The 24,279-nt window shown below is 40.4% G+C and overlaps 2 protein-coding genes across 14 annotated transcripts in view; one reads left to right on the top strand and one right to left on the bottom strand.

The window, feature by feature from the left end:
* The window catches only part of dennd4a (DENN/MADD domain containing 4A), a 163,976-nt gene extending 155,950 nt beyond the window's left edge, over positions 1 to 8,026 (top strand). For 9 of the 13 annotated variants that reach the window (XM_041174938.1, XM_041174937.1, XM_041174936.1 and 6 more), the window contains 6 exons: positions 5 to 259; positions 884 to 1,001; positions 3,135 to 3,161; positions 6,097 to 6,259; positions 6,661 to 6,725; positions 7,137 to 8,026. In XM_041174938.1, coding sequence (XP_041030872.1) covers positions 5 to 259; positions 884 to 1,001; positions 3,135 to 3,161; positions 6,097 to 6,259; positions 6,661 to 6,725; positions 7,137 to 7,273 — 765 coding nt within the window. In that variant the 3' untranslated portion in view covers positions 7,274 to 8,026. The remainder of the gene's footprint in view (positions 1 to 4; positions 260 to 883; positions 1,002 to 3,134; positions 3,162 to 6,096; positions 6,260 to 6,660; positions 6,726 to 7,136) is intronic. The other 4 variants (XM_041174942.1, XM_041174940.1, XM_041174941.1 and 1 more) reach the window with 1 other exon arrangement.
* Positions 8,027 to 17,366: 9,340 nt separating this feature from the next.
* The window catches only part of slc24a1 (solute carrier family 24 member 1), a 36,264-nt gene continuing 29,351 nt past the window's right edge, over positions 17,367 to 24,279 (bottom strand). The window contains exons 7-10 of the mRNA XM_041174891.1: positions 22,182 to 22,450; positions 21,395 to 21,484; positions 19,786 to 19,952; positions 17,367 to 17,616 (exon numbers count right to left, since the gene is read on the bottom strand). Of these exons, the coding sequence (XP_041030825.1) occupies positions 17,367 to 17,616; positions 19,786 to 19,952; positions 21,395 to 21,484; positions 22,182 to 22,450 (776 nt within the window). The remainder of the gene's footprint in view (positions 17,617 to 19,785; positions 19,953 to 21,394; positions 21,485 to 22,181; positions 22,451 to 24,279) is intronic.

Genomic DNA, 24,279 nt, shown 5'->3' with positions numbered 1-24,279 from the left:
GTAGGATCCATTGGGCTTTGAATGGCAATTACCGAATCCTGATCCTATAACAGTTCCTTATTTGAGCCCCTTGGTGTTGTGGAAAGAGCTGGAAAGTTTGCTTGAGAATGAAGGTGATCAAGTGATATCCATGGCAACATTTGTGGATCACCATCCAATTGTATTCTGGAATTTGGTATGGTACTTCCGGCGTATTGATCTACCCACCAACTTGCCAGGACTCGTACTAACTTCAGAACACTGCAACAAGGGCGTGACAGTAAGTCAGTAGCAAGCAAAGCTTCTTCATTGTTGTCACTAGTCTCATTTAAGGGCTAAAGGGAAAATTATATGTGCACCAAAATGCTTTAATACTGTGTGGTACTTAATTCAAATTATTCCCAATACCACCACCAGCAGACCTATAACCAATAATTGTTCATCCTGCTGGTACACAACTCAATGGTTTTCCTCAGATATAATGCAAGTTTGGAAGCACAAAGTCAATAATTAGACAAATGGGTTAGTGGGCCATGGTACAAAAAAAAGTTATATTTGCAATAAAAGTATATTAAAGCATAAGACTTTATAAACTAAAAGTTCAGACCAACAACCAGTTGCTAACCAGTGTGAAAACCTAAAGTTGACATCCTTAACAGCTGGGAGATGTCACCAAGTGATTCCAGTTTATTACATTAATGTCGAGTTCAGAAGGCTGTGGTTATAGAACTGTTCCGCTTACAGCTTTTTCGATCCCTTTTTGTGTAGTCATGCCTCAGCTCATAATCTCCATAGATTGCTGTTTTATGTAGCATAACCAATTAGTATAGCTTTAATATATGCTTTCTCTGTGCAGGACTGCTATTGGATCTCTTGCAAGCGTTAAAAGTGTTGTATTTTACAGATTCCTCGTAGCTGGATGTCAGAGGACAGTAAACATGTTCTAATTCAGATGCTGTGGGACAATCTGAAATTGCATCAAGATCCCAGTCAGCCTTTTTACATCCTTTGGAATGCTAAGAGTGAGTGCAAGTTCATGTTTTACAGATAATTAATGCCTTGAGATTGTATCAAGAAAAAAGAACCATATGATATTAATGGGCTCACTGTTCACTTGAATTATATAACCGAAATATTGTTGAAATTATATGATTTCTGATGTACCCCATGTAAGTGTGTGCTGATATTAATTTACTTTCTCACGCTGTTGGGTGTGATCACCTCTCCCAACCAGTTTTAAGCTGTACTTTTTCAAAAGAAACGGCTGGATGTTAATGGGATTTTTTAAAAAAATTATCAATGTGCAGCTGCAATTACTTGTATACAGTACTTATATTTCTGTGCTTTTATCACCTCTGGCCTGGGGTATTCCTACGTTCTCATGGCCAGCCTGCCAGTCTCCACCCTCTGAAAACTTCAACTCATCCAAAACTTTGCTGTCCATACCCTAACCTGAACCAAGTCATGTTTACCAGTTACCCATGTGTTTGCTGCCTCATGGTTAGCAACACCTTGAAAGAAACTTAATTTCTCATCCTTCTTTTTATTTATTCTTTCATGGGAGGTGGCCATCACTGGCAAGGCCAGCATTTATTGCCCATCCCAAATTACCTTTGAACCGAGTGGCTTGCTAGGCCATTTCAGAGGACAGTTAAGAGTCGTCAACAGATCTGGAGTCGCATGTGGGCCAGACCATGTGAAGATGGCAGATTATCCTCCCTAAAAGGCATTACTGAACCAGATGGGTTTTTATGACAATCAATGATAGTTTCATTGTCACCATTACTGGTTTTCAATTCCCAATTTTATTCATTGAATTTAAGTTCTACCAGCTGCCATGGTGGGATTTGAACCTGTGTCCCCAGAGGATTAACTGGGCCTGTGGATCGCTAGGCTAGTAACATTACCACTACTTTAACATCTCCCGCTTGTGCTCAAATCCCTCCATGGCATCACTCCTCCCTGTCTCTGTAGCCTCCAGCCCTACCACCCTCAGATCTCTGCATGCTGAAAACATTGACCTCTTGCCCCTTCAACCCCTATATTGGCAGCTGTGCCTTCAGCTCTCTGGGTCTGAAGTTCCCGCCCCAAGTCTACCCCATACTTACCTTCACATCCTGTAAACCTACCTCCAACCAAGCTTTTAGTCATCACTTGTCATCTTTCCTCCTTTGCTCAGTGTCAATTTTTGACTGGCTATCGCTATTCATGAAGTGCCTTGAAACACTTTCATGTGCTATAGCTGCTATATAAATGCAATTTGTTGTTGGAAATTGCATAATGTACATTATGGAATCTGTTAATTTACTTGCCATGACTTGAGTTTTATTCCCAATGTTTTACAGGCTTTTCAGTATCTTTCTGTTTACAGATGTTTTGCATGGGCTAGTATGTAAATGAAGCTCTAGTTACATCTCTACATTAGTGGCAGCCATCAAACAGCATTAAAACATACTCTAAATACAAAAATGTGCTTGTATCAAACTCTTAAGCTCCCACGCACTGAAGATCTTTGGATGGTGAAAGATGTGTGCAATATTTTTGCCTCCTCAGACATGCCCAATGTGCTGCAGTAAATTCTTCTGGTACTTGGTTCATCTTTTACATTTTGAACATTTTGTTTTCAAGCATGTTTTAAGTTAATGTTGCCATTTGCTTTTATTTCAATGCTTCAAATTTCACTTTGTTCCTGGCAACTTTACAATGATGAGAATGTCAAACGCCTGATTCAATTCTTTTAACTTTAATTTAGCCACTGCTTGTCTCCTTCCATGCAGACTGACAAAGTGAGGGCTTAAGACGTTGGAGAAGAGTCTTTTACATTGTTGAGGAACCTGAGTCATCAGCCCGGCACCAGGCTCTGAGTTCCTGTCAATATGGTTCAGTTACTCTGGGAAAATAGCTAGGGGTTTCTTCCACATCTAAAAATCTGTTCAAGTTTACATACACCATGAGTTCTTCATCTGAGCCATGCAGATCTGAGAGTGTGTCACCTTCACAGACTATCAATTGGCTAGCCTTGTGCCAGTATATCTAAAGAAATTGTGTTTAAAAGAGACAGACTTAAAGTTTGAATAAGCAGCCGCTTGAGTGTAGTTGTTTTACCAAAGTCTGCATTCTTAATGCAACTAACAGAACTTTCTCTGTCTTCACAGGTCTTAATTACACTCTTTTATTTGAGAGTGAGTGTCAAATTTGTTCTTCATTGTTTGTCAGCTGTAGTTCAATTTACTAATTATCTTTTAAATCGAAGTTTCATTATTTTTAGAGAAAATGCCTTCCACTAATTATTTGTTGTTTTTATAGTTTAACTGCAGTATATTTTCTTATTTAATAATGAAATTAATGTCCTGTGTATGAATTTCTGTGCTTCTAATTTCTTTGCCATAGACAACTTTTAAACTGCAGGTTTTACGAATGTACAGTGTGAATTTTCCAAAATACACATAAACAAATCTAAATCTAATTTTGTATATAAAGTTATGAAAATACCCAACTTTTGATAGTTGGCCAGGGATTGTTAAAAGCTTCCCATCAATCAGTGTCTGTGATAGCCTACATACTGTGTGACACGGCGCTTCCCAAACTCTGGGTCGTGACAATTGCGAGGCAGCAATGACTGCTGTGGAGCTCGGACTGATTTCTGACAGCAGTGAGACCCTTTAAATGCTTGTGCTTTTTTTTGTTGGTGGATGTAGCCTAATGGACTCCTTTGTGAGGCCCGAATGCTGCTTCTTTGTAAAACCCTGCCTCAATTTTCATCAACTTCCCCCACACTCAACTCCTGTTTCCCCAACCCCGAGACAAGAACTAAAGCTTCCACCCCTACCCGCTCAACCACAGAAGCCTCCCCCACCTCACCGCCCACTCAACAGCTCCTGTACACCCCCCAAACTTTCACTCTGGGGGTCACGCAAAGTCTGAGGCATTAAAATGGGGTCACACTGGGAAAACGTTAGGAAGCACTGGTGAAACAAATTACTACACAGTTCATTCTGTGTAAGAACTCCAAACAGAATTTTTTTGGCTCATAACAATTTTGAATGTGAGTAAAATTTAAAATTAGTGTAAATGCTACATTGTTGGATGTGCCCTTGCCTCATAAGCAGTGATAGCTATGCATCTGCTCCTTTGCTGCCTTTATACCGCATTTCTTTCTCTCTCTTCCTCTCCTGAAAACGTTAACATCCTGTTGGATGCACTAGTAGAATTATAAACCAAGTTACTTTCCTCCATGCGTGTGAGTTGGCAGGCTATCGACAGCTGAGTCTGATCCTGTTCCTGTTCGGAGATCACTGACAGCAATTGCAATGGAAACCCCAGCTGATTTTTTTTTTAACCTTCCCTCACTGAGGCTAACAATACCTTTCATTGCTACCCTGATGGCCATCAGCTAATTCAGCACAAACAGGGCATCAGTGATTTATTTTTAAATTTTTTCTCACATTCATCAATTACAATTAGACCAGGCTCAACTTTACTAACACTAGTCCAGCTTGTTGTATACAGTGAGGGAGGAGCCCTCAGCCCAACCATCTCCAGCTGCTTCATCATAAGGTCAGAAGTGGGGATGTTCACTGATGATTGCACTGATGATTGCACAATGTTCAGCATCATTCACGACTCCTCAGATACTGAAGCAGTCCATGTCCAAATGCAGCAAGACCTGGACAATATTCAGGCTTGGGCTGACAAGTGGCAAGTAACATTCGCACAACACAAGCATCAGGCAATGACCATCTCCAACAAGAGAGAATCCAACCATCGGTCCTTGATGTTCATTGGCATTACCATCTCTCCCCCATTATCAACGTCCTGGGGGTTACCATTGACCAGAAACTGAACTGGACTAGCCATATAAATACTGTGGCTACAAGAGCAGGTCAGAGGCTAGGAGTAGTACAATGAGTAACTCAGTTCCTGACTTCCCAAAGCCTATCCACCATCTACAAGGCACAAGTCAGGAGTGTGATGGTATATTCCCACTTGCAGGGATGAGTGCAACTCCCACAACACTCAAGAAGCTTGACATTGTCCAGGACAAAGCAGCCCGCTTGATTGGCACCACATCCACAAATATTCACTCCATCCACCACCAACACACAGTGGCAGCAGTGTGTACCACCTACAAGATGCACTGCAGGAATTCACCAACGCGCCTTAGACAGCACCTGTCAAACCCCCAACCACTACCATCTAAGAGGACAAGGGCAGCAGATTGATGGGAGCACCACCACCTGCAAGTTCCCCTCCAAGCCACTCACCACCCTGACTTGGAAATATATCACCATTCCTTCACTGTCATTGGGCCAAAATCCTGGAACTCCCTTCCTACCAGCACTCTGGGTGTACCTACACCACATGGACTGCAGCAGTTCAAGAAGGCAGCTCACCCCACCTTCTCAAGGGCAACTAGGGATGGCCAGCAAAGCCCGCATCCTGTAAATGAATTTAAAAAAAGGAGAAAGAAGCACATTAACACACACACATACAGAACTTCCTTTTACTGAATTCCTCAAAAACCTCATTACTGATTGTTCCTTCCTGTGTCTTGTAAGGAAACCTAACCTGCACAAAATTGTCCTCGTCATTTCTTTGGGACAACGTTGTTTCCCCTGTGAGCTTTGTTTTAAATGAAATACCAAAAATTAATTTCAGGAACAATACGCACTATTCACCATTATCCAGTACACAAAATGCCAATAAAACCAAGTTAGATACAACTGGTAAAAAGGTGCTCTTGACCACAACTCCTTCAAATTCTAAAGAGTCTTATAGGGACCTGGTGCAAGAGTCATAGCCCTTTCCATTTTTGCCATATAGTTTCCAACACAGGTTTGGAAGGTCTCCTGTCTTCAGTGGGTCACCAAAAGAAAAGAAAATTCAGCAGAATTGTACTACTTCAAATGAGGTGCTCTTTAGTGGTCTTTCTGTACTAGATTATGTGACGAATACATATTAGCATTGCAGTCAGGGATGCTGAGGTTCACTGTCGGAACAGAGTGGATTTTTTAAAAATAAAATCTTTTCGAGAAATTACACATCATCATTTCCTGTTGCAAAATAATGAGAATTTAATTCTGGAATTAACACTAATGAATTTTTTTCCACTTGCAGCTAAGAAACACCCCCTTGTTCAAACACTGCGAGATGAAGGCTGCTTATTTAACAAGGATTTTCTGGATAGCATTGTGAAGAGTATTCAGATGAATGACATTTGTAAGCCAATAAGTAAGATTCTAGAGGTGCTGAGCACGCAACCACATTTTAAACGGCAAAGGTAAGCAAAATGTTAACCAATCACCTCTTGACTTTGCTCAGTTCAACTTTTGTGTATTAAATGAAAGCCTACAGCTGGTTTAATGTTTCAAGCATCCCAATTCAGTTAATTCTATTTCAAACATTAATCCTCATGAGCAATGAGTAGGTAGATCGGACATTTGCCTTAATCCCTTGCCCTCCTGTGGCCTTTGGGAATGTGGGGGAATATTTTACCATATACCCTAAAGAGGATTAGCTAGACAGAACCGACTAATGTTAAAAGTTGATGACTCAATTAGTTCAAAAGATAAATACTTCACACTATACGTTTAGTTTTAGAAGATATGCTATAGGGTTCAGGATAATTTCTATTTCAAGCTATTTTTAAAAAATGTAATTTGTTTTATTTCTTCTTTGAAGGAGTTTATACAGAGAGATTCTGTTCCTCTCACTTGTGGCACTTGGGAAAGACAACATTGATATAGGTAACATTTCGTACAATGTTTTAAGATTCTTTCCTAAATGCTTATTCCGAACTGGATGTGTGTGCTCAGTCACTTGGTCCTTGTCTGACCCTGTGAGGGGGACTTTGTTAGTGGATGCAGCACCCTGCTTCATTCTGCCAGATACAAAAGATTTAACCTTGCATTTTAATTATACAGTTAACCTGCAAACAGCTCATTAAATCTATTATTTTTTTTTAAAACAATTAAAGCTACAAAATATTGCAAGAGAATGTAATTTTAAATGAGTGAGCAGGATTGTTAAATATTTATCTCAAACTGCGAAATAAGTTATAAGAAACAGTTAATTTTAAATATTTTTGTCTCGTTTCTCATATTGACTTTTTTTTGTGCATGTCACGTTTCTGTTATTAACTCGTATATCTCAAACAGACGCATTTGACCGAGAATATAAGAGAGCTTATGATCGGCTAACTCCAAGTGAGGTGAAGCTGACCTACAATTGTGACCGGCCTCCCAGCTCTGGAGTTATGGAGTGTCGCAGGATCTTTGGTGAACCCTACCTCTAGGAATTCTGACTGACGCTGCCCTCACTGCAGCCTGACATTAGTGATATGTGTAACTACCACATGGTATGTTGTGCAGTGGAAGTTCAGTACTTGGCCTCTCCAAATATAACGTTGTTAAATTATGATAACCTCTTGGTGGCTAAAAGACAGAAATGTACAGGAAATGGGTTAAATGGAAAGCTATGTAAATATAATTGAAATGGTATTTTAAATAGTTTTGTATTATATAGTGCTATTGGATCAGGTTAACAAGAAAGATTGCATAAATAATAGAGGGCTCAGCTCTTCAGAATATGCTGCTAATGTGTACATAATGGCTCTGGCTACCATTGCATCTCATTAAGTCTGTTACCAGTATGTTCCCTTTTAGAAGTACTTTCAGTCTGAATTGTATAAATGTTCATAGAGGAGAAATGTGTAGCAGAGACACTTTGTGTAAAAGTGACATGTTTTTCACATAAAAAAAGTACTTTTCAGTATTTGTATATTTAAATAAGGAAATCTTTTGATGCTATCTACATTTATAATTATATATACTCATATGATGCAGCTTCCAAGTATGCTTGATACATATATAATGTGGTGCAATATGTTCCTTTTAGAAGTTGCTTTGCAGTTTTTGGTGGTACTTTGTCATCTGTGAGAGAGAAATGATGCATTGTCGGTGGAATTTTACAGCCCCTTCTGCCAGGGGGTTTTTCCAATCCTGCCGAAGTCAATGAACTCTTGAACAGCTCGCCGCATTTTATGCCCCCCCCCCCCCCCCCCCCCCCTGCTGCCGTGATGGGGCAGTAAAATTCCACCTCATGTTCTGCCTTCTGTATCCTTGTTCTGAATGGGAAAGGATGAGGCAATCCATTGGAAAGACCTTGGAGCTGCACTGCTCAAGGGTCAGAGAGATGTGCTGTCAGTTTAAAATATATTTGTTGAGTGCTAGTTGAGAAGAAGTTGATTGAGATCAAAAATAATGTGTGTGTAAACTCTCATTTTTTTAATGTTTAAAATGAATTTCCTATGGGAAGGTTAAATTGTATTTATTAGCTTATTAAATAACGCTTTTTGAATTACCTGTTACTGTTGCATTTGTGAATATGAAAGTCCACCAAACTGTAATGTCTAATAGAATTTTTATGCCGTGTTGTTTTTGTTTAACGCCTTTGTAACACTTTGCAATATAGAACAGTTTTGTTGATCTTAGTTAAATCTTCACAGAGACAAAAGGTCAAAGGATCCAGGGTTGGATTCTGTAAAATAGAAACTTTTGTAGAAGAAGACAGTTAAACCTGCCCCTTTCAAAAAGAAAAAGGTCTTCTGGAGCGCAGCCAAGGTACAGTAGCAGAGCCTAATACATAAGCTGCCTCCCCCACCAACCACCTGCTGTTGCCTCACATGAAAGAATAGGACTTCCCTTTTAAGTGGGAAACTGTGTCCATCTTCATTGCTCATTATTCTTGCAAGTTATTTTAAAAAAATACACATCTCTTGCTCCTTTTCTTTCCCCTCTTCCTACTGCATTTACTGTTAGCCTTAGCTCAATGTTAACACCCTTGCCTCTGAATCAGAGGGTTGTGGGTCATGTGCCAATGTCGTCAGCACATCCGCTAAGGCTGATAACTTCATGTGCACAAAGCCAGCTTATCGCTTTAGTAGAGTATTTTAATATTTAAACTATTAAAGAGCGAGTATGTAAAGTTTATTGTGTCTATTAATTGTTTGAATTATATTCCTAATTTTAAAATTACTAGATGAGAAAAGACAAGGCCTATCTAGTTCACCTTCTACAATCATGGTGGCCACTGATAAAATAGCAATAGACTTGTTGATTAATCGCTACAATCAATCTCTATCGATAAAAGCAAAAAACTGCGGATGCTGGAAATCCAAAACAAAAATAAAAATACCTGGAAAAACTCAGCAGGTCTGACAGCATCTGTGGAGAGGAACACAGTAAACGTTTCGAGTCCGTATGACTCTTCAACAGAACTAAGGAAAAATAGAAGAGAGGTGAAATATAAGCTGATTTAAAGGGGTGGGGGTGGGGGGGTTGGTGGTGGTGGGACAAGTAAAGCTGGATAGAGGACCAGTGATCGGTAGAGGCAAAGAAGAGAATGCCAAAGATGTCATAGACAAAAGGACAAAGAGGTGTTGACGGTGGTGATATTAGCTAAGAAATGTGCTGATAGGTGACATTAAGGGTAGAAAGCAGGATGAGCAAGGTACAGATAGCCCTAGTGGATGTGGGGTGGGGGGAAAGGGATCGAAATAGGCTAAAAGGTAGAGATAAAACAATGGATGGAAATACATTTAAAAATAATGGAAATAGGTGGGAAAAGAAAAATCTCTATAAATTATTGGAAAAGGGGGTGATCGGAAAGGGGGTGGAGATGGAGGAGAAAGTTCATGATCTAAAATTGTTGAACTCAATATTCAGTCCGGAAGGGAGAGACCAAACGCAGACTGGGTGACTGCTTTGCAGAACACCTTCGGTCTGTCCGCAAGCATGACCCAGACCTCCCTGTCGCTTCCCATTCAACACCCCACCCTGCTCTCATGCCCACATGTCCTTCCTTGGCCTGCTGCAATGTTCCAGTGAAGCTCAACGCAAACTGGTGGAACAGCACCTCATCTTCTGACTAGGCACTTTACAGCCTTCCGGACTGAATATTGAGTTCAACAACTTTAGATCATGAATTCTCTCCTCCATCCCCACCCCCTTTCCGATCCCCCTATTTCCATTATTTTTAAATGTATTTCCATCCATTGTTTTATCTCTACCTTTTAGCCTATTTCGATCCCTCCTTATATTAATCTCCAACAGACCCAGACCTGAGGTGAGGAAGCCCCCAGTAGTGGAGAGCTTTAGGAACCAGAAACTTTTAAATCAGGAAATGGGAGTGGGGGGATCTCAAGAAAATTACAATCACCAGGGAAGTGGTACTGAGCAAATTATTGGAGCTGCGGGCTGACAAGTCTCCAGGTCTTGATGGATTTCATCCCTGGGTCTTGAAAGAAGTGGCTAGTGAGATAGTTGATGCATTGGTTTTAATTTTCCAAAATTCCCTCAATTTGGGAAAGGCTCCATTAGATTGGAAAATAGCAAATGTAACTCTTTTATTCAAAAGGAGGGAGACTAAAAGCAGGAAACTACAGGCCAGTTAGCTTAACATCTGTCATAGGGAAAATGTTTAGAAGCTGTTATTAAATACGTTATAACAGGGCACTTAGAAAAATTCAAAGCAATCAGCCAGAATCAACATGGTTTTGTAAAAGGGAAATCATGTTTAGCCAATTTATTGGAGTTCTTTGAAGAAGGTGGATAAAAGGGAAGCAGTGGATGTACTGTACTTATTGGGTGCAATGGTGGTCAACTTCCAAAATTCTATAGACCCTGGAGTACTTCCTACAGATTAGAGGGTGGCAAATGTAACCCCACTATTTAAAAAAAGGAGGGAGAGAATTACAGTCCAGTTAGCCTAACATCAGTAGTGGGGAAAATGCTAGAGTCTATTATAAAATATGTGGCAACAGAACACTTGGAAAGCATTAAAGGGATTAGACAAAGTCAGCGTGGGTTTATGAAAGGGAAATCATGCTTAAGTAATCTACTGAAGTGTTCTGAGGATGCAACTAGTAGAATAGATAAGGGAGAACCAGTGGATGTGGTGTATTTGGATTTCAAGAAGCTTTTAATAAGGTTCCACATAAGAGGCTAGTGGGCAAAATTAAAGTACATGGGATTGCGTGTAATATACTGGCACGGATTGAGTATTGGATGACAGACCAGAAACAGAGAATGGAAATAAATGGGTCTTTTTCTGGGTGGCAGGCGGTGACTAGTGTGTACTGCAGGGATCAGTGCTTGGTCCCCAGCTATTCACAATATATATGAATGACTTGGATGAGAGAACCAAATGCAATGTTTCCAAGTTTGCTGGTGACACAAAACTGGGTGGAGTTGTGAGGACGACGCAAGGAGGCTTCAGGGCGATTTAAATAAGTTGTGTGTGGGCAAACATGGCTGATGCAGTAGATAACTGTGAAGTTATACGCTTCAGTGTGAAAAACAGAAAGGCAGAATATTATTTAAATGGTGATATATTGGGAAATGTGGATGTGCAAAGAGATCTGGGTGTCCTTGTACACCAGTCAGTAAAAGTAAATAGGCAGGTGCAGCAAGCAATTAGGAAGGTAAATGATTTGCTGTCCTTCATTGCAAGTGGATTTGAGTTCAGAAGTAGGGATGTCTTACTGCAGTTATACAAGGCCTTGGTGTGACCACACCTGGAATATTGCGTGCAGTTTTAGTCTCCCTAACTAAGAAAAATACACTTGCCATAGAGGGACTGCAGCGAAGGTTCACTAGGCTGATACTTGGGATGGCAGGACCGTCGTATGAGGAGAGATTGGCTCTACTGGGCCTATATTGACTAGAGTTCAGAAGAATGAGAGGGGATCTGATTGAAACGTATAAAATTCTAACAGGGCTAATCAGACTGAATGCAAGGAGGATGTTCCCCCTGATTGGGGAGTCTAGAACCAGGGGCCACAGTCTCAAGATACAGGTTGGGCCATTTAGGACTGAGATGAGGAAAAATTTCTTCGCTCAGAGGGTGGTCAGCCTGTGGAATTCTCTACCACAGAAGGCTGTGGAGGCCAGGTCACTGAGTATATTCAAGAAAGAAATTGATAAATGTTTGGATAATAGAGGTATGGAGTGGAAGCAGGAATATGGCATTGAGATAGAGGATCAGCCATAATCCTATTGAACGGCGGAGCAGGCTCAAAGGATGGAATGGCCTACTCCCCTTAGTTTCTATCTTTGTGTTATACAGGGCATTGGTGAGACCACATCTGGAGTATTGGTCTCCTTATTTAAGGAGGGATGTAAATGCATTGGAAAAAGCACAGAGAAGGTTAACTAGACTAATACCTGGAATGGAAAGTAGTCTTATGAGGAAAGATTGGGCAGGCTAGGCTTTTATCCACTGGAGTTTAAAGAGTAAGAGGTGACTTGATGGAAACATATAAGATTCTGATGGGTCTTGACAGGGTGGATGTGGAAAGGATGTTTCCTCTTGTGAGAGAATATAGAACTTGGGGGCAGGGGGTCACGACTTAAAAATAGGGGGCCGCCCATTTAAGACAGAGTTGAGAATTTTTTTCTCTCAGAGGACAGTGAGTCTTTGGAACTCTTCGCTCTCAAAAGGCAATGGAAGCAGAGTCTTCCAATATTTTTAAGAGAGAGCTAGATGGATTCTTGATAGGCAAGGGGGTGAGAGGTTATTGGGGGTGGGTTGAATGTGGGGTACTATCCGATCAGCCATGATCTTATTGAATGGTGGGGCAGGCTTGAGGGGCTGAGTGGCCTACTGGTCCTAATTTGTACGTTAACCACAAGTCTAAAGTCACCTGCTGTTCCCAAGCATGCTCCACTCATCACACACCATGTTTCAAATTGGATTCCAAAATGTTATTTTCTGGAAGAAATTGATCTAATTTACTTATGAATGAATCAATACTAAAAGAAAGAAAGGCTTACATTTATCATGCTTTTCATGACTGTAGAATGTATCAAAGTGCTTTACAGCCAATGAAATACTTTTTGAAGTGTAGTCACTTGTAAATATAGGAAACATGGAGGCCAGTATGTGCTCAGCAAACTTCCACAAACAGCAGTGTGATTATGACCACACAATCTGTTTTTGTAATATTGATTGAGGGATAAATATTGGTCAGGAAACTGGGGATAACTCCTCTGCTCTTCTTTGAATTAATGCATTGGGATCTTTTACATCTATGCGATCTGGCAGATGGGGCCTCAGTTCAATGTCTCATCTGAAAGACAGCACCTCGAACAGTCCAGTGCTCCCTCAGTACTCCACTGGTTTGTCAGCCTTGATTTCTGTGCTCAAGCCTTGAAGTAGGTTTGGAATCTGGAACCTTGTGATTCAGAGAATGCTATCAACTGAGCTATGGCTGTCAAACAATCTGCTTCCATCATCTCCTGAGGAAATCTGTTCCAATTACGCTCCATTCACTCACTAAAACGAGGTTTCCACAGGTTAATTTTGAACTTCCTCATCCCCTAGTTCTACTGCTCTGGACAAGGTGAAACAGTTTGTCACGGTCATTGTCATAATATCAGTTATTTGTGCTTCAGTTTCCATTTCCTGGATGCTTGATGTAATAGGGGTTAAATCTCAGCGTTCAAACTTCTAAATCTACACATTAAGCTGCATTTGCAAAATATCTAACATATTATTACGAACTGCTCTACTAAATAATGAGTTGAACGTATATTGCGAGGAGTGTGCCTTGTGAAATATGCAGCAGAGTTAGTTGTGTGTAAGATGTGCAGCAGAACTCTTTCAGTAGGACTGAAGATGTAAGATCTATATTTTGTAACCTTTTATACTTTTTATAATAGAATTCATCGCAATACTAACATCAATCTGGGTTGGGAATTAATACCAACTGGAAAACTCTATGTGGTGATTCGCAAGATGAATGTGAGGGTGATAATTACCACAATTGCCATTGTAATTGCATTATCATGCATTCTGTAAATATTGCTGCTTAAAAAGATCTTAGTGCCCAGACTAGGAGGCTCCCATTGATGCCCACATGAAGAATCTCAGAACTTTCCACATGCACTTGTTTAATTAAACCTCAGTATCTATTAATACTCTCTTTGTGCAGATTTCTCTTCACAGATATCACTTCATGGTAGATACAGTTAAGTTGTTGTCATCATTCAGTTTTTATGTAAGCTAGCCTTTTTTTTTGATGGATGGATAGTATTTGAATCAATAGTATACTGCTCAGTACAGCTTAACACAAGAAATAGGAGAAGAGCAGAAGTGGTTAGGATCTGAAATGCACTGCTTGAGAATGTGGTGGAGGCCATTTCAATCAACTCATTTAAGAGGAAATTGAATTATCTGAAAAGGAAGAATGTGCAGGCTACAGGGAGAATTGATCCTTTGGAGAGTCAGCGCAGAGATGACAGGCTAAATGGTCTCCTGTGCTGTAATCATTCTCTGTACTGTCTTTGCGCCCTGGTCCACATTAGCCTGGCTTCACCTGGATACCGTGCTTGGTCTTCATTCCCCATGTGCAACACCCCAGAGATCAACATGCATGTTTGCTTCCAGGTCACATGTTACTTCCTGGTGTCACAATTTTGGTCATGCTTTGTTGTGAATGATTACCGTTTAATTTTACTATGCCAACTGTCAAGTTATTCAACTTCTGATTGCTAAGTGGCACATTGGTGCAAGGCTCTCTGTCCCCCAGCTCCTTCACTATCATGAATTTAAAAGTATACACTTATTAACTGACCATTGATAATGCCACAGATATGTCATCAGTGTTTTAATAAATCTTTTGTAAATATTAGACATTTTATTACAAGAAAACAACATTCTCTTCACTTCTTTCAGTTTACATACCCTGCCTTCTACAACCATACAATACACTCAACATTTTAAACACAACAGAAAACAAGTGTAATCTTAAAACAAAATGTACAGTGAACTTTTGAAATGTATTACATATATATATAATATAAAATCCTGTTACCGCATGAATTTTCTGAAGCACAGATCAGATGGTATGGTTAATGTGCTGTTTCTCTCTTTTGTATTGACTTAATATTTTTAAATTTTTTTTAAAAAGCACTAAAATGTTTTGTCTCTTTTTAATCCTTTGTTGTTGCATGGTATGCTGATTGTTCGCTGTGCTCTGTAACTCAGTGGATATTTCTGATTTCCTACACTGTCATTCCTTGAGTCTTCTCAGCACACCATCAACCATGTGCCAATAATTCTTTAACTGATAGTTTCTCGATCCAGTTTCTTAAATCTATCTCCACTTCCATTACTGCCCCACCTCGAATGACAATATTATGAAGATCCTATTGTCTACCAGGCATAAACATGCTGTATTTTAGAAAATTTGTATGATGGCTCTATAGAGGGAACATAGGAGATCCTCCAGCTATCTTCATGCTGCCAATAGCATAGAACAATCAGTGGTTGCTTTCTCCCCCGTTGGTACCATAACTTTCTAGAATTGTTATGGTAGGACCTATCTGACCCACTTAATAGACAACTGCCTAGTTTTACTTTACTCAAGATGGCTGACACACTGCAGAAAAAAGGTTTTTTCATTGATCACATCTCCATCATAATCATATCAGATAAAAGAATTTAATAGGGTGGAGACAGAAAAGCTATTTCTTCATGTCAGTCTGGAACAAGGCATTTAAAATTGAGTTGGGCCATTCTACAGTGAAATCAGGAAACACCTTTTCATACAAAATGTGAAAATCTGGAACTCCCCAAAAGGCTGTGAATACTGGAGGTCAACTGAAAATTTTTAAATCTGAAATTGATAGATTTTTTTTAAGTAAAGGTATCCAAGCATATGGTGCAAAGTCAAGTCAATAGGGTTGAGGTACAGGTCAACCATAATCTAATTGACTGGTGGAACAAGCTAAAGGGGCTGAATGGTCTCATCCTGTTCCTATGCCCCAGATAGATTATTTAATGGACAAAAATAGAATTAGGGAGCAATAAAGTCTAAAGTAACACAGAGCAGCTTCTGAGGCATGATAAAACATTCAGTAATAATTCAAGACGATGCTAATGATGTTTAGCTCATATAATGGGAAGTGAGACAATAAATGAACAATGATTTCACAAAGAGCTTTATGTACAATAATAGTCTGTGGCGTGTTTTAAAAATGAGAGCATCATCTCAATGAAATTAGTTTAAATATGATGTTTTATGGTGTTTCAGATTATTTAAATAATTTTTGGGGGGAGGGAAAAGTTGCAGCTTTGGAGAGAGGGAGATGAACCTTGGTTCCATTCATCAAAGGAAAGGATTCAGTGCTGGGGAGTGTGTTTATTTCACTTTAGGTACCCAGCATTAGAAACTACTACTCCCTGTGCTGATTTAGCACTGTTTACATATTGGGTGAGACTCCCTCTCAAACCATCCTCATCAGAGCACTAATCTGACATTTTTAATTTCTACACCCATGATTCCTCTCTGCAAACTGAGTCAGGTTACTGGTTTAGACCATGGGATATCAGTATAATAGCAAACTCGTGAATTTGGTTTCCTTGTTATTTTAACTGGTGCAACCAATTTATTTCAGTTTCCTGTTAAGACTTTAATTTGCTTCCATGCTGTAGTGTCAATACTAAACTACGGCAATTTTATACAATCCAGATAGATCCATTAAGAAATGGATTGAGTATGCTGAGTTTAAGGATCCCACCAATGTCACCAGGATTAGAATGAAGATCTCAGAACTGGTCTGTTCCCCTAACTTTGAAACCATTCCAAGGTAAGATTGCTAGGTGGCACATTACTGTTGTGATTTTCACCTCTGATTTAGTGTACTTGAGTTACCATTTTCTGAAACTGTTGTCATTTTAATGAATATTGTATTAGCTAGGTAACTGATGAAAGTTGATGTTTATGGTAACATGCCACTATTTTGGGGCTATTTCCTAGTCGACTTCAGCTCAAGGAAGAGCATTGGCTGAGCATCATGTCTTCAACTTTTTCAACAACAGTTTTTAGAACTTTTTTAATGGTCTTTAATTCAGGTGGGAAGAATTCACATGGTCTGTCTGAAGGTATGTTTTTTTATGGCCAGAATGGCTTCTTCTGGTTCCATGCCTCTATTATTGGCACATAAACATCAAGTAGTGAAATATACATTGGTGTTATGATGTGATTATGGATTTTTCAGCATTAATCATATCCATGTTTGAAAACTGGATTCACCTGCTCTGCCACACCTTTAATACAAGATAATAGGGCCTATTTAACTAATGTTACCTTTTCCCATCAAGTCTGAATCCATTTGTCACCAGTAATTTTCACATTTACTGTAAACATTCATCAATTTGGTGGGAATATATTAATAAAATCAACAGCAATTATGACATTGTTGGTATGGATGGGCTGATAGTTTATAATGTTTCAATCAGCCTTTATTCTGGTTGTTTTACTGTAATTTAAAGTTGCAATCTTCGGAGTGTCCGCCGATAGGTCAAGCGTAGAAATTCAGAGTTCATATGGACACTGGACATACTATGATCCTGTCCTCCAACATTACGCTGATTATTAAAAACGCAAAGTAGAGGCAAAACATGGTGAAGCCCAATAATTTGTTCATCTTCCACTTGGAGAAGCCAATGGAGATGATCACGAACAGCAGCATCAGGAAGAGTAGTACAATGGCACAGAACAGGCCATTACTGCTGACTGGAACTGGATGGAATCTGTTAAAGGTAGCGTACAATAACCAGGGCACTGGAAGCCTATCATACAGAAGAAAAAGAACCCCAAAGAAGGTTAAAAAATTAGCATATGTGATTGTGTGTGAGACAGACAGGTTGTGTGGATGGTAATAGTGAGTGTTACAACCAGTGAGTGAGCAGTTGGGCTGTTCATTGAGGCTACCAGCATTATTTCATGCTTTGAAATGCTTGCATGGTGAACTTGGCTGGAGACAAGGAATGAGGTGTCCGGCAGCAGTGGTGTGAGGGGTTGGTAACTCACTGACCAAGTTCAAGCCAAAGCAAACTCAAGTCCAAGTACAGACTCACACACACACACACAGTGAAGGGCCTTGGGATATGTTACTATTTTACTATGTTAAAGGTGCTATAAAATTCCAAATTGTTATGTGATCAAGTCAATGCTGCTTTGAGAAGGAATTAAATACAGTGCTATTGTACATATATGTAATGATTTGTTTAGTTGACAGTGTTCACATTGAAGTCAACCATTTTTATTGTTTTTTTTTTTCAATTTTCACCCATTGGCTGTGCCTGCTCCAGGCTGAGTATCAGGTGTACACCCTGGTACATCCAGGGCACAACTGCAGAGAGCGTAGTTGCAGCTGAAACTCCACACCTTCCATCAGTGACTTCACAACTAAAAGTTTTTAAATTGTATGCCCTTTTCCCTATACTAAAAGAAACCCTGTATTTTGCACCCATGCATCTGGTTGGCCTCCAGTGAAGGGGAACTTTGTGTTGTAAGTGTTGTTTTTACATGATACTGCTTCCCCGGCAGCCTTTCCTTCGCTGCTGGAGTCTGACATTCACCAACCACCAAACCCCTACACCATGGTGCTCAGAATTCATCTCACAGTAACTAGTTAATGAGCTGATGACCTGGAGAGGGGCTTCAGCCAATAACCCCTGACTCTGAGGTGACTGTGGCAATCTGGCCCTGGTATCAGCTTCATGTTGTAATTGACACTTTCAAGGCAGGTGTTTAAGCTGATAACACTGCAAGCAATTCTGTGAAGCCAGGATCAAGAGCTGATCTGATTGTGAAACCTGCAAACCACTGAACACATCTGTTGAAGCAGGACTTACTGCCATCCACTTGTGTGATTAGCAGTCAGCACACCTCTGACTGCACTCAACACTGTGCACACATCTACAGCACCAGAATCATGTGCTGCCCTGAATGTTTTCCATACAGTCGGGATTTGAGAAGCAAACTGCTGGCTTTTTAATTGGTGTGAAATATCTTACTGTCCCATTCAAACCTTCTCTGAGGCACTGTAACCTTCACAATCTGCAATGTCAGTACATCGTCAAGTTTTCAATCAGATGAACTGTACCAAGATAAAAGGCCCTTTTCAACCTGTTAAAATCATTGATTCTTACAAAGAGCTGGAACAAACAGCAAGCATTAATAGAGGAATTAGGAGTGACTGTTAAATGCTCCAATCCTTTCTTTCCTTGGTGTGGGTCAAGAGTAGTTTGTCTGGGTAAAGTGATGCAGTGGATCTATATTTAGGATACAATCAAAAAAGGAACTTGCATATACATTAAAAAACAACCTTTCAAGAGCTAAGGATGTCTTAAAACACTTTATAGTCAATGAAAGACTTTTGAGGTGTGGTCACTATTGTAGGAAAAAACAAAGTTAATTTCTGCACCACAAGATCCCACAAGCAGCAGTGTAATAATTGCCATTAAATTTGTTTTAGTGATGACTTTTGAGGGATAAATGTTGGACTTAGGACAACAGGGAGAATGCCCCCATTCTTCTTAGAGCCTTGGGACTTTTTCTATCCACCTGAGATAAAAGATGGGGCCTTAGTTTAACATCTTATTCAAAAGACAGCACCTCAGAGGGTGCAGCACTTGCTCAGTACTGCACTGGGGTGTTATGGAAGTTTATGATCAAGTCTCAGGAGTGAAACTTGAACTACAGCCTTCTGATTCAGAGGCAAGAGTGAGCCATGGCTGACGAGTTGTAGTAAACTTGGAAGAGTTACATGCTAAAATAGAAGCAGAGGGGAGGAGAGGTGCTAATCACACAGGTGAGGTAGTCTTTAGCTTGTCCTTTGTATCTTTAGTGGAAAAGCTGCAGAAACGACAAAATATGATGTAAATGGAACCCCTCCCCTTCCCACCCTGCAAAAACTCACCACATTATCTCAACAGACTGAGGATGATACTTGCCCAACTGTGATGTCAAAGATGTTGCTTCCCACTGAACTGGACACTGCCATGTCCCCCAGTCCTTTGCGAGCGACAATAACACTAGTGATGAGGTCAGGGATTGAGGTGCCCGCAGCAAGGATGGTTAAACCCATTATCTCTTCGGAAATACCAATCGTCTCACCAACCTGGGTAAAAAGGAAATAGCTGTAGAATCCCTGAGCTTCTACTGGACCAGGAGAGACACAAGATCACAGAATCTCACCAGTCTTCATACTCTTAACTCTGGAGTGAAAAGGATTTATGATCCCAATGGAGGATTTCAGCTTACAGTGTAAATGCAGTACCTACTGTAGCAAGTTATACAGACCTGAAGGCCCCAGTTTGACTCAGCTGGACAGAGATGGGACACTAAAGTTGGCCTCAGTGTCACTGGGATTGGTTGAGACATGTCAGCCAAGGTTCCTTCTCCAGTGATTCCTACTGGAAAAGGCAGCTACACAATGACATTGAGTAAGAGCAGAAAGAGATTCAGCCCTCCACTGTCAAATAGTCTGTGACACTTAATGTCTAGGCTTGCAATAGAATCACAGCTACTTAAACAGAGTACCAGAGAGCTGCTGGGACCCACTGATCATATGTCCTGCACCATCAAGGGAGAGTCACTGCCTCGGGAACTGTACTCCAGAAAGAGTCAATGCCTTCGAGCAAGGATGGGAAGAAAATTTTAAAAAGGGATTCCATAGAACTGAAGCACTTCTCATCTATTCATATCAAAACAATTGTTGCAAAGTCTGCTTATGGGAGAAACTGCCTCCCAGTGGATGGAATATAAGAAATGAAGCCATTTCTCTCATTCAGTTGGACGGAATTTTGGTGAACCCAATACTTTTCCAGATTTCTCATGTATGAAATTCATAATCCAAGCAGAAGATTTAGATACAAATGCTATAATGAAATATAAATGTTTGATAGTTACTTGGGTAATACTAAATACTATGGGGAGATGGTGGTTTAATGGTAATGTAATCCAGAGGCCCAGGCTAATACTCTGGGGACATGGGTTCAAATCCCACCACTCAATTAATAAAGTCTAGAGTGGAAAGCTGGAATCAGAAATGGTGCCATGAAACTATCAGTGATTGTTGTAAAAACCCATCTGGTTCACTAATCTGGAAAGGAAATCTGACATCCTTACTTGGCCTGGCCTACATGTGACTCCAGATCCACAGGCCTAGTAAGCCACTCAGTTCAAAAGCAATTAGGGATGGGCAACAAATGCTGGCCTTGCCAGTGATGCCCACACCCCAACAAAGAATACAAAAAAAATGTTGCAGTAGTAATAAATCATGACTGAAGCATTTTAAAATATAATTCGATTTGTGCAAAATATATTTCTGCTCATTATGTTGAGTCAGTTTTGTCGTGTTGAACTACTCAATAATTCAATAGGTGGAGAGCAAAATAGATATTAAACTACAGATTATAGGAATCCTTTTCCACAGTAATGTAGGATTTGTTCTACTCCGTTGTATACTTAAAGCCAAGTCATAGGGGTTCCAGCAGTTGCTCAACATCCATAAATTGATATTGTGTGGGAAAAGTAATTTTTCAGTAACACTGCACCTACCTGGTGAGCCCACCACACCATCAAGTATGAAAAAGCGCCAATCCATAAAATAGATCCAAGAAAGCTTCCAATAAAGTATTTCTTTGAAGCCTGTTGAAAAGTAACATAATATATATCACAGGTATTCTATCCTCCACAATCTTAGGGGAATGTAGCCTTTCAAACTGGGATGATTTAATATAATTTGGGATTTTTAGAGTCATAATGGTGCAAGAAGTGATTCAGCCCATCAAGTCCATGCTGGCTCTGTAGAGCAATATAGTCAGTCCCACTCTATACCCACAGTGCTGCAAATTTATTTCCCTCAAGTGCCTATCCAATTTCCTTTTGAAATCATTGATTGCTTCCACTTCCACCACCCTCGTTAGCTGTGAGATCCAGGGCATTACCATATGCTGCATTTAAAATTAAGCTCTTCCTTATCTCCCCCTTGTATTTCTTGCCTAAAACCTTAAATCTGTGTGTCCCACCCCCACCCCACCCCCAGTCATTGTACCAACAGCTAATGAGAACAGCTTTTGTTTATCGACCTTATTCAAACCTATCACAATCTTGTACGCCTTTATCAAATCTCCCCTTAATCTACTTTGCTCAAAGGGGACTAACCCCAACTTCTCCAACCTAACCTTGTAGCTAAATTCCCTCATCCCTGGAACCATTCTGGTAAGTGTCCTTTGCATCTTCTCAAGAACTTTCATATCCTTCCTAACGTGTGGTTTCTGATGTTAAACACGTTGATTGCTCTGTCACTAATGATTAATTTTCCACACAATCCTTTCTCACTTACTGTGTTTCGGACATCAGGCACTGTTAGCCAGAGTGGAAACACAATGGGAAGCAGGCACAGGTAAGTGAACTGTTTCCGCCGGGTGTCTGGCCATTCAAGACTCAAAGGTTCTTCGTCTTTGGATTCTTCATCCTCTTCTTCATTGTCCTCATCATCATCGCTATCTTCATCGCTGTCATCACTGTCATCATCGTCATCACTACCATCAGAATCACCATCACCACCATCCTTTTCATCACCTTTTCGATCATCTTCATCTTTCTCATCACCTGCTTCCTAATATCAAATGATTTAATATCAGAAATGCAAAGATTCATTGAAAATATTTACTACACATTGATTGATGGTGGCTCTGAATTGTGAGTCCAGCTATGGTTAGGCAACAGAAATGTGAAGAGTTTTGAATGTACAATGTACTGAGTGTGCAGCAGGTTTGTGTATTGGAAGGATCTATCTGCTCATTTCTCTCCAGTGCACCACCTGTGTCAAAGGTTGAACTTCAACACCTTTCTATTGTTCAAAGTTCAAATAAGATCTTGGATGTAGTCAGATAAAACCAAACCCAGTTTATTCAGAAAAAGGGTCAGAATTTTCGCCCCTCCTGAGATTGGGCTGTTAGGCTGGTGCAGGGGGAGTGGATGTAAAATTGGGTGGCATGGTGAAGGCAGCCCTTGCCCATGACCTACCTGCCACCTCTGCTATTTTAACAGTGGTGGGAGTGTCCGTGCTACATGATGAGACTTCCAGGTGAACCCTGATGACCTTGTTGCGGGTTGCGAAAGTATCCCTCCGGTTTGGACTCCCGGTGCCCAGAGGTCTCCCCACATGGTATTCTCCACCCATATGTTCCTCTCCCACTGCCCTCCTGATCACGACCCTCACACACCTTGCCGAGACCTGCAACACTAGCCCTAGTGATCCCGCCCACCCACCTCACTCACCTTGTAATCCAGCTCCGGTGGTACTCTTCATTGGGGATTGGCTGCAGTTCCAGCAGCGACCTCTGGTCCCAGTGGTGCTGCTGGGACTAGAAAGCTGCTGGCTATTTGACAGCTCTCAGAGTAGGGGGAATGAGGGCAGAAGACTTGACCTGAGCCAATTAACAGCTCAACAGCCGTAAAATCATCTCAGGGCTTCCCAGTTACGCAGAAATGGGCTCACCTGAGTTTTAAGATGATGGGGCAGGAGCACCACCCCAACAGAAAATTCCAGCCAAAGAGTCAATACACCACACAGGAACTACACTGCCAGTTGGTCAAGTACAATCTCTGCACTTCTCTCTGTTACATTTCGTTCACCACCAGTCTGTCTATGTCTTCCTGAAGTATGTTACTATCCTTCTTGCTGTTAACAATGTTTCTAAGTTTTATGTCCTCATTGAAATTATTCCCTATATACCCAAGTCCAGTCATTAATATATATTAAAATGAACACTGGCTCCAATGCCAAATTCTGGGAAACATCACTGTACAATTCCCTCCAGTCTAAAAAGCAAATACTCATCACCACTCTCTGCATCATATCCCTTTAATCCCTTGGGTTTCAATTTTGCAAATAAGCCTATTATGTGGAACTTTATTAAACATCTTCTAAAAGTCTACATACATCAAATCAATACCACTGCCCTCATCCAGTCTCCCCCATCTTTCATCAAAGAGCTCAACCTTAAGATCTTGTCCTCTGGAAAACAAGGTTGTGTTTCAAATTGAATTCTCAATATTTCCCAGGTTTCCACTTAAGACAATGTTTAGAAAAAGTATCTATCTCCTATTCAACTTATCCAAGCAATGTTTTATAAACAGCTTCTTTCCCACAGTTAGCCTCTAGCTTCTCACAATTCTGAGGGTAAAAGTCTGAATCAGGAGCAACAAAGCAAACTAACTCAATAAAGACATGCACTGATATCAGTTGGTTTCTGGCATCACACTGACATAGCTATTACGCTGAGATGGTGTCAATGTTGGTCCAAACCGTGCACCCCACCAACAATCCCTATCATTGCAATGGTATAATCACCTCATAATGCAGACCTTGGAGAGAGATTATTTTGTCCCATTAATACTGCTCCCTCCTCACTCATTCAATAGAGATATAATGT

The sequence above is a fragment of the Carcharodon carcharias genome, chromosome 26 (genome assembly GCF_017639515.1).
Source record: "Carcharodon carcharias isolate sCarCar2 chromosome 26, sCarCar2.pri, whole genome shotgun sequence".
NCBI lineage: Eukaryota > Metazoa > Chordata > Chondrichthyes > Lamniformes > Lamnidae > Carcharodon > Carcharodon carcharias.
This window is presented reverse-complemented; position numbering and strand designations above follow the sequence as displayed.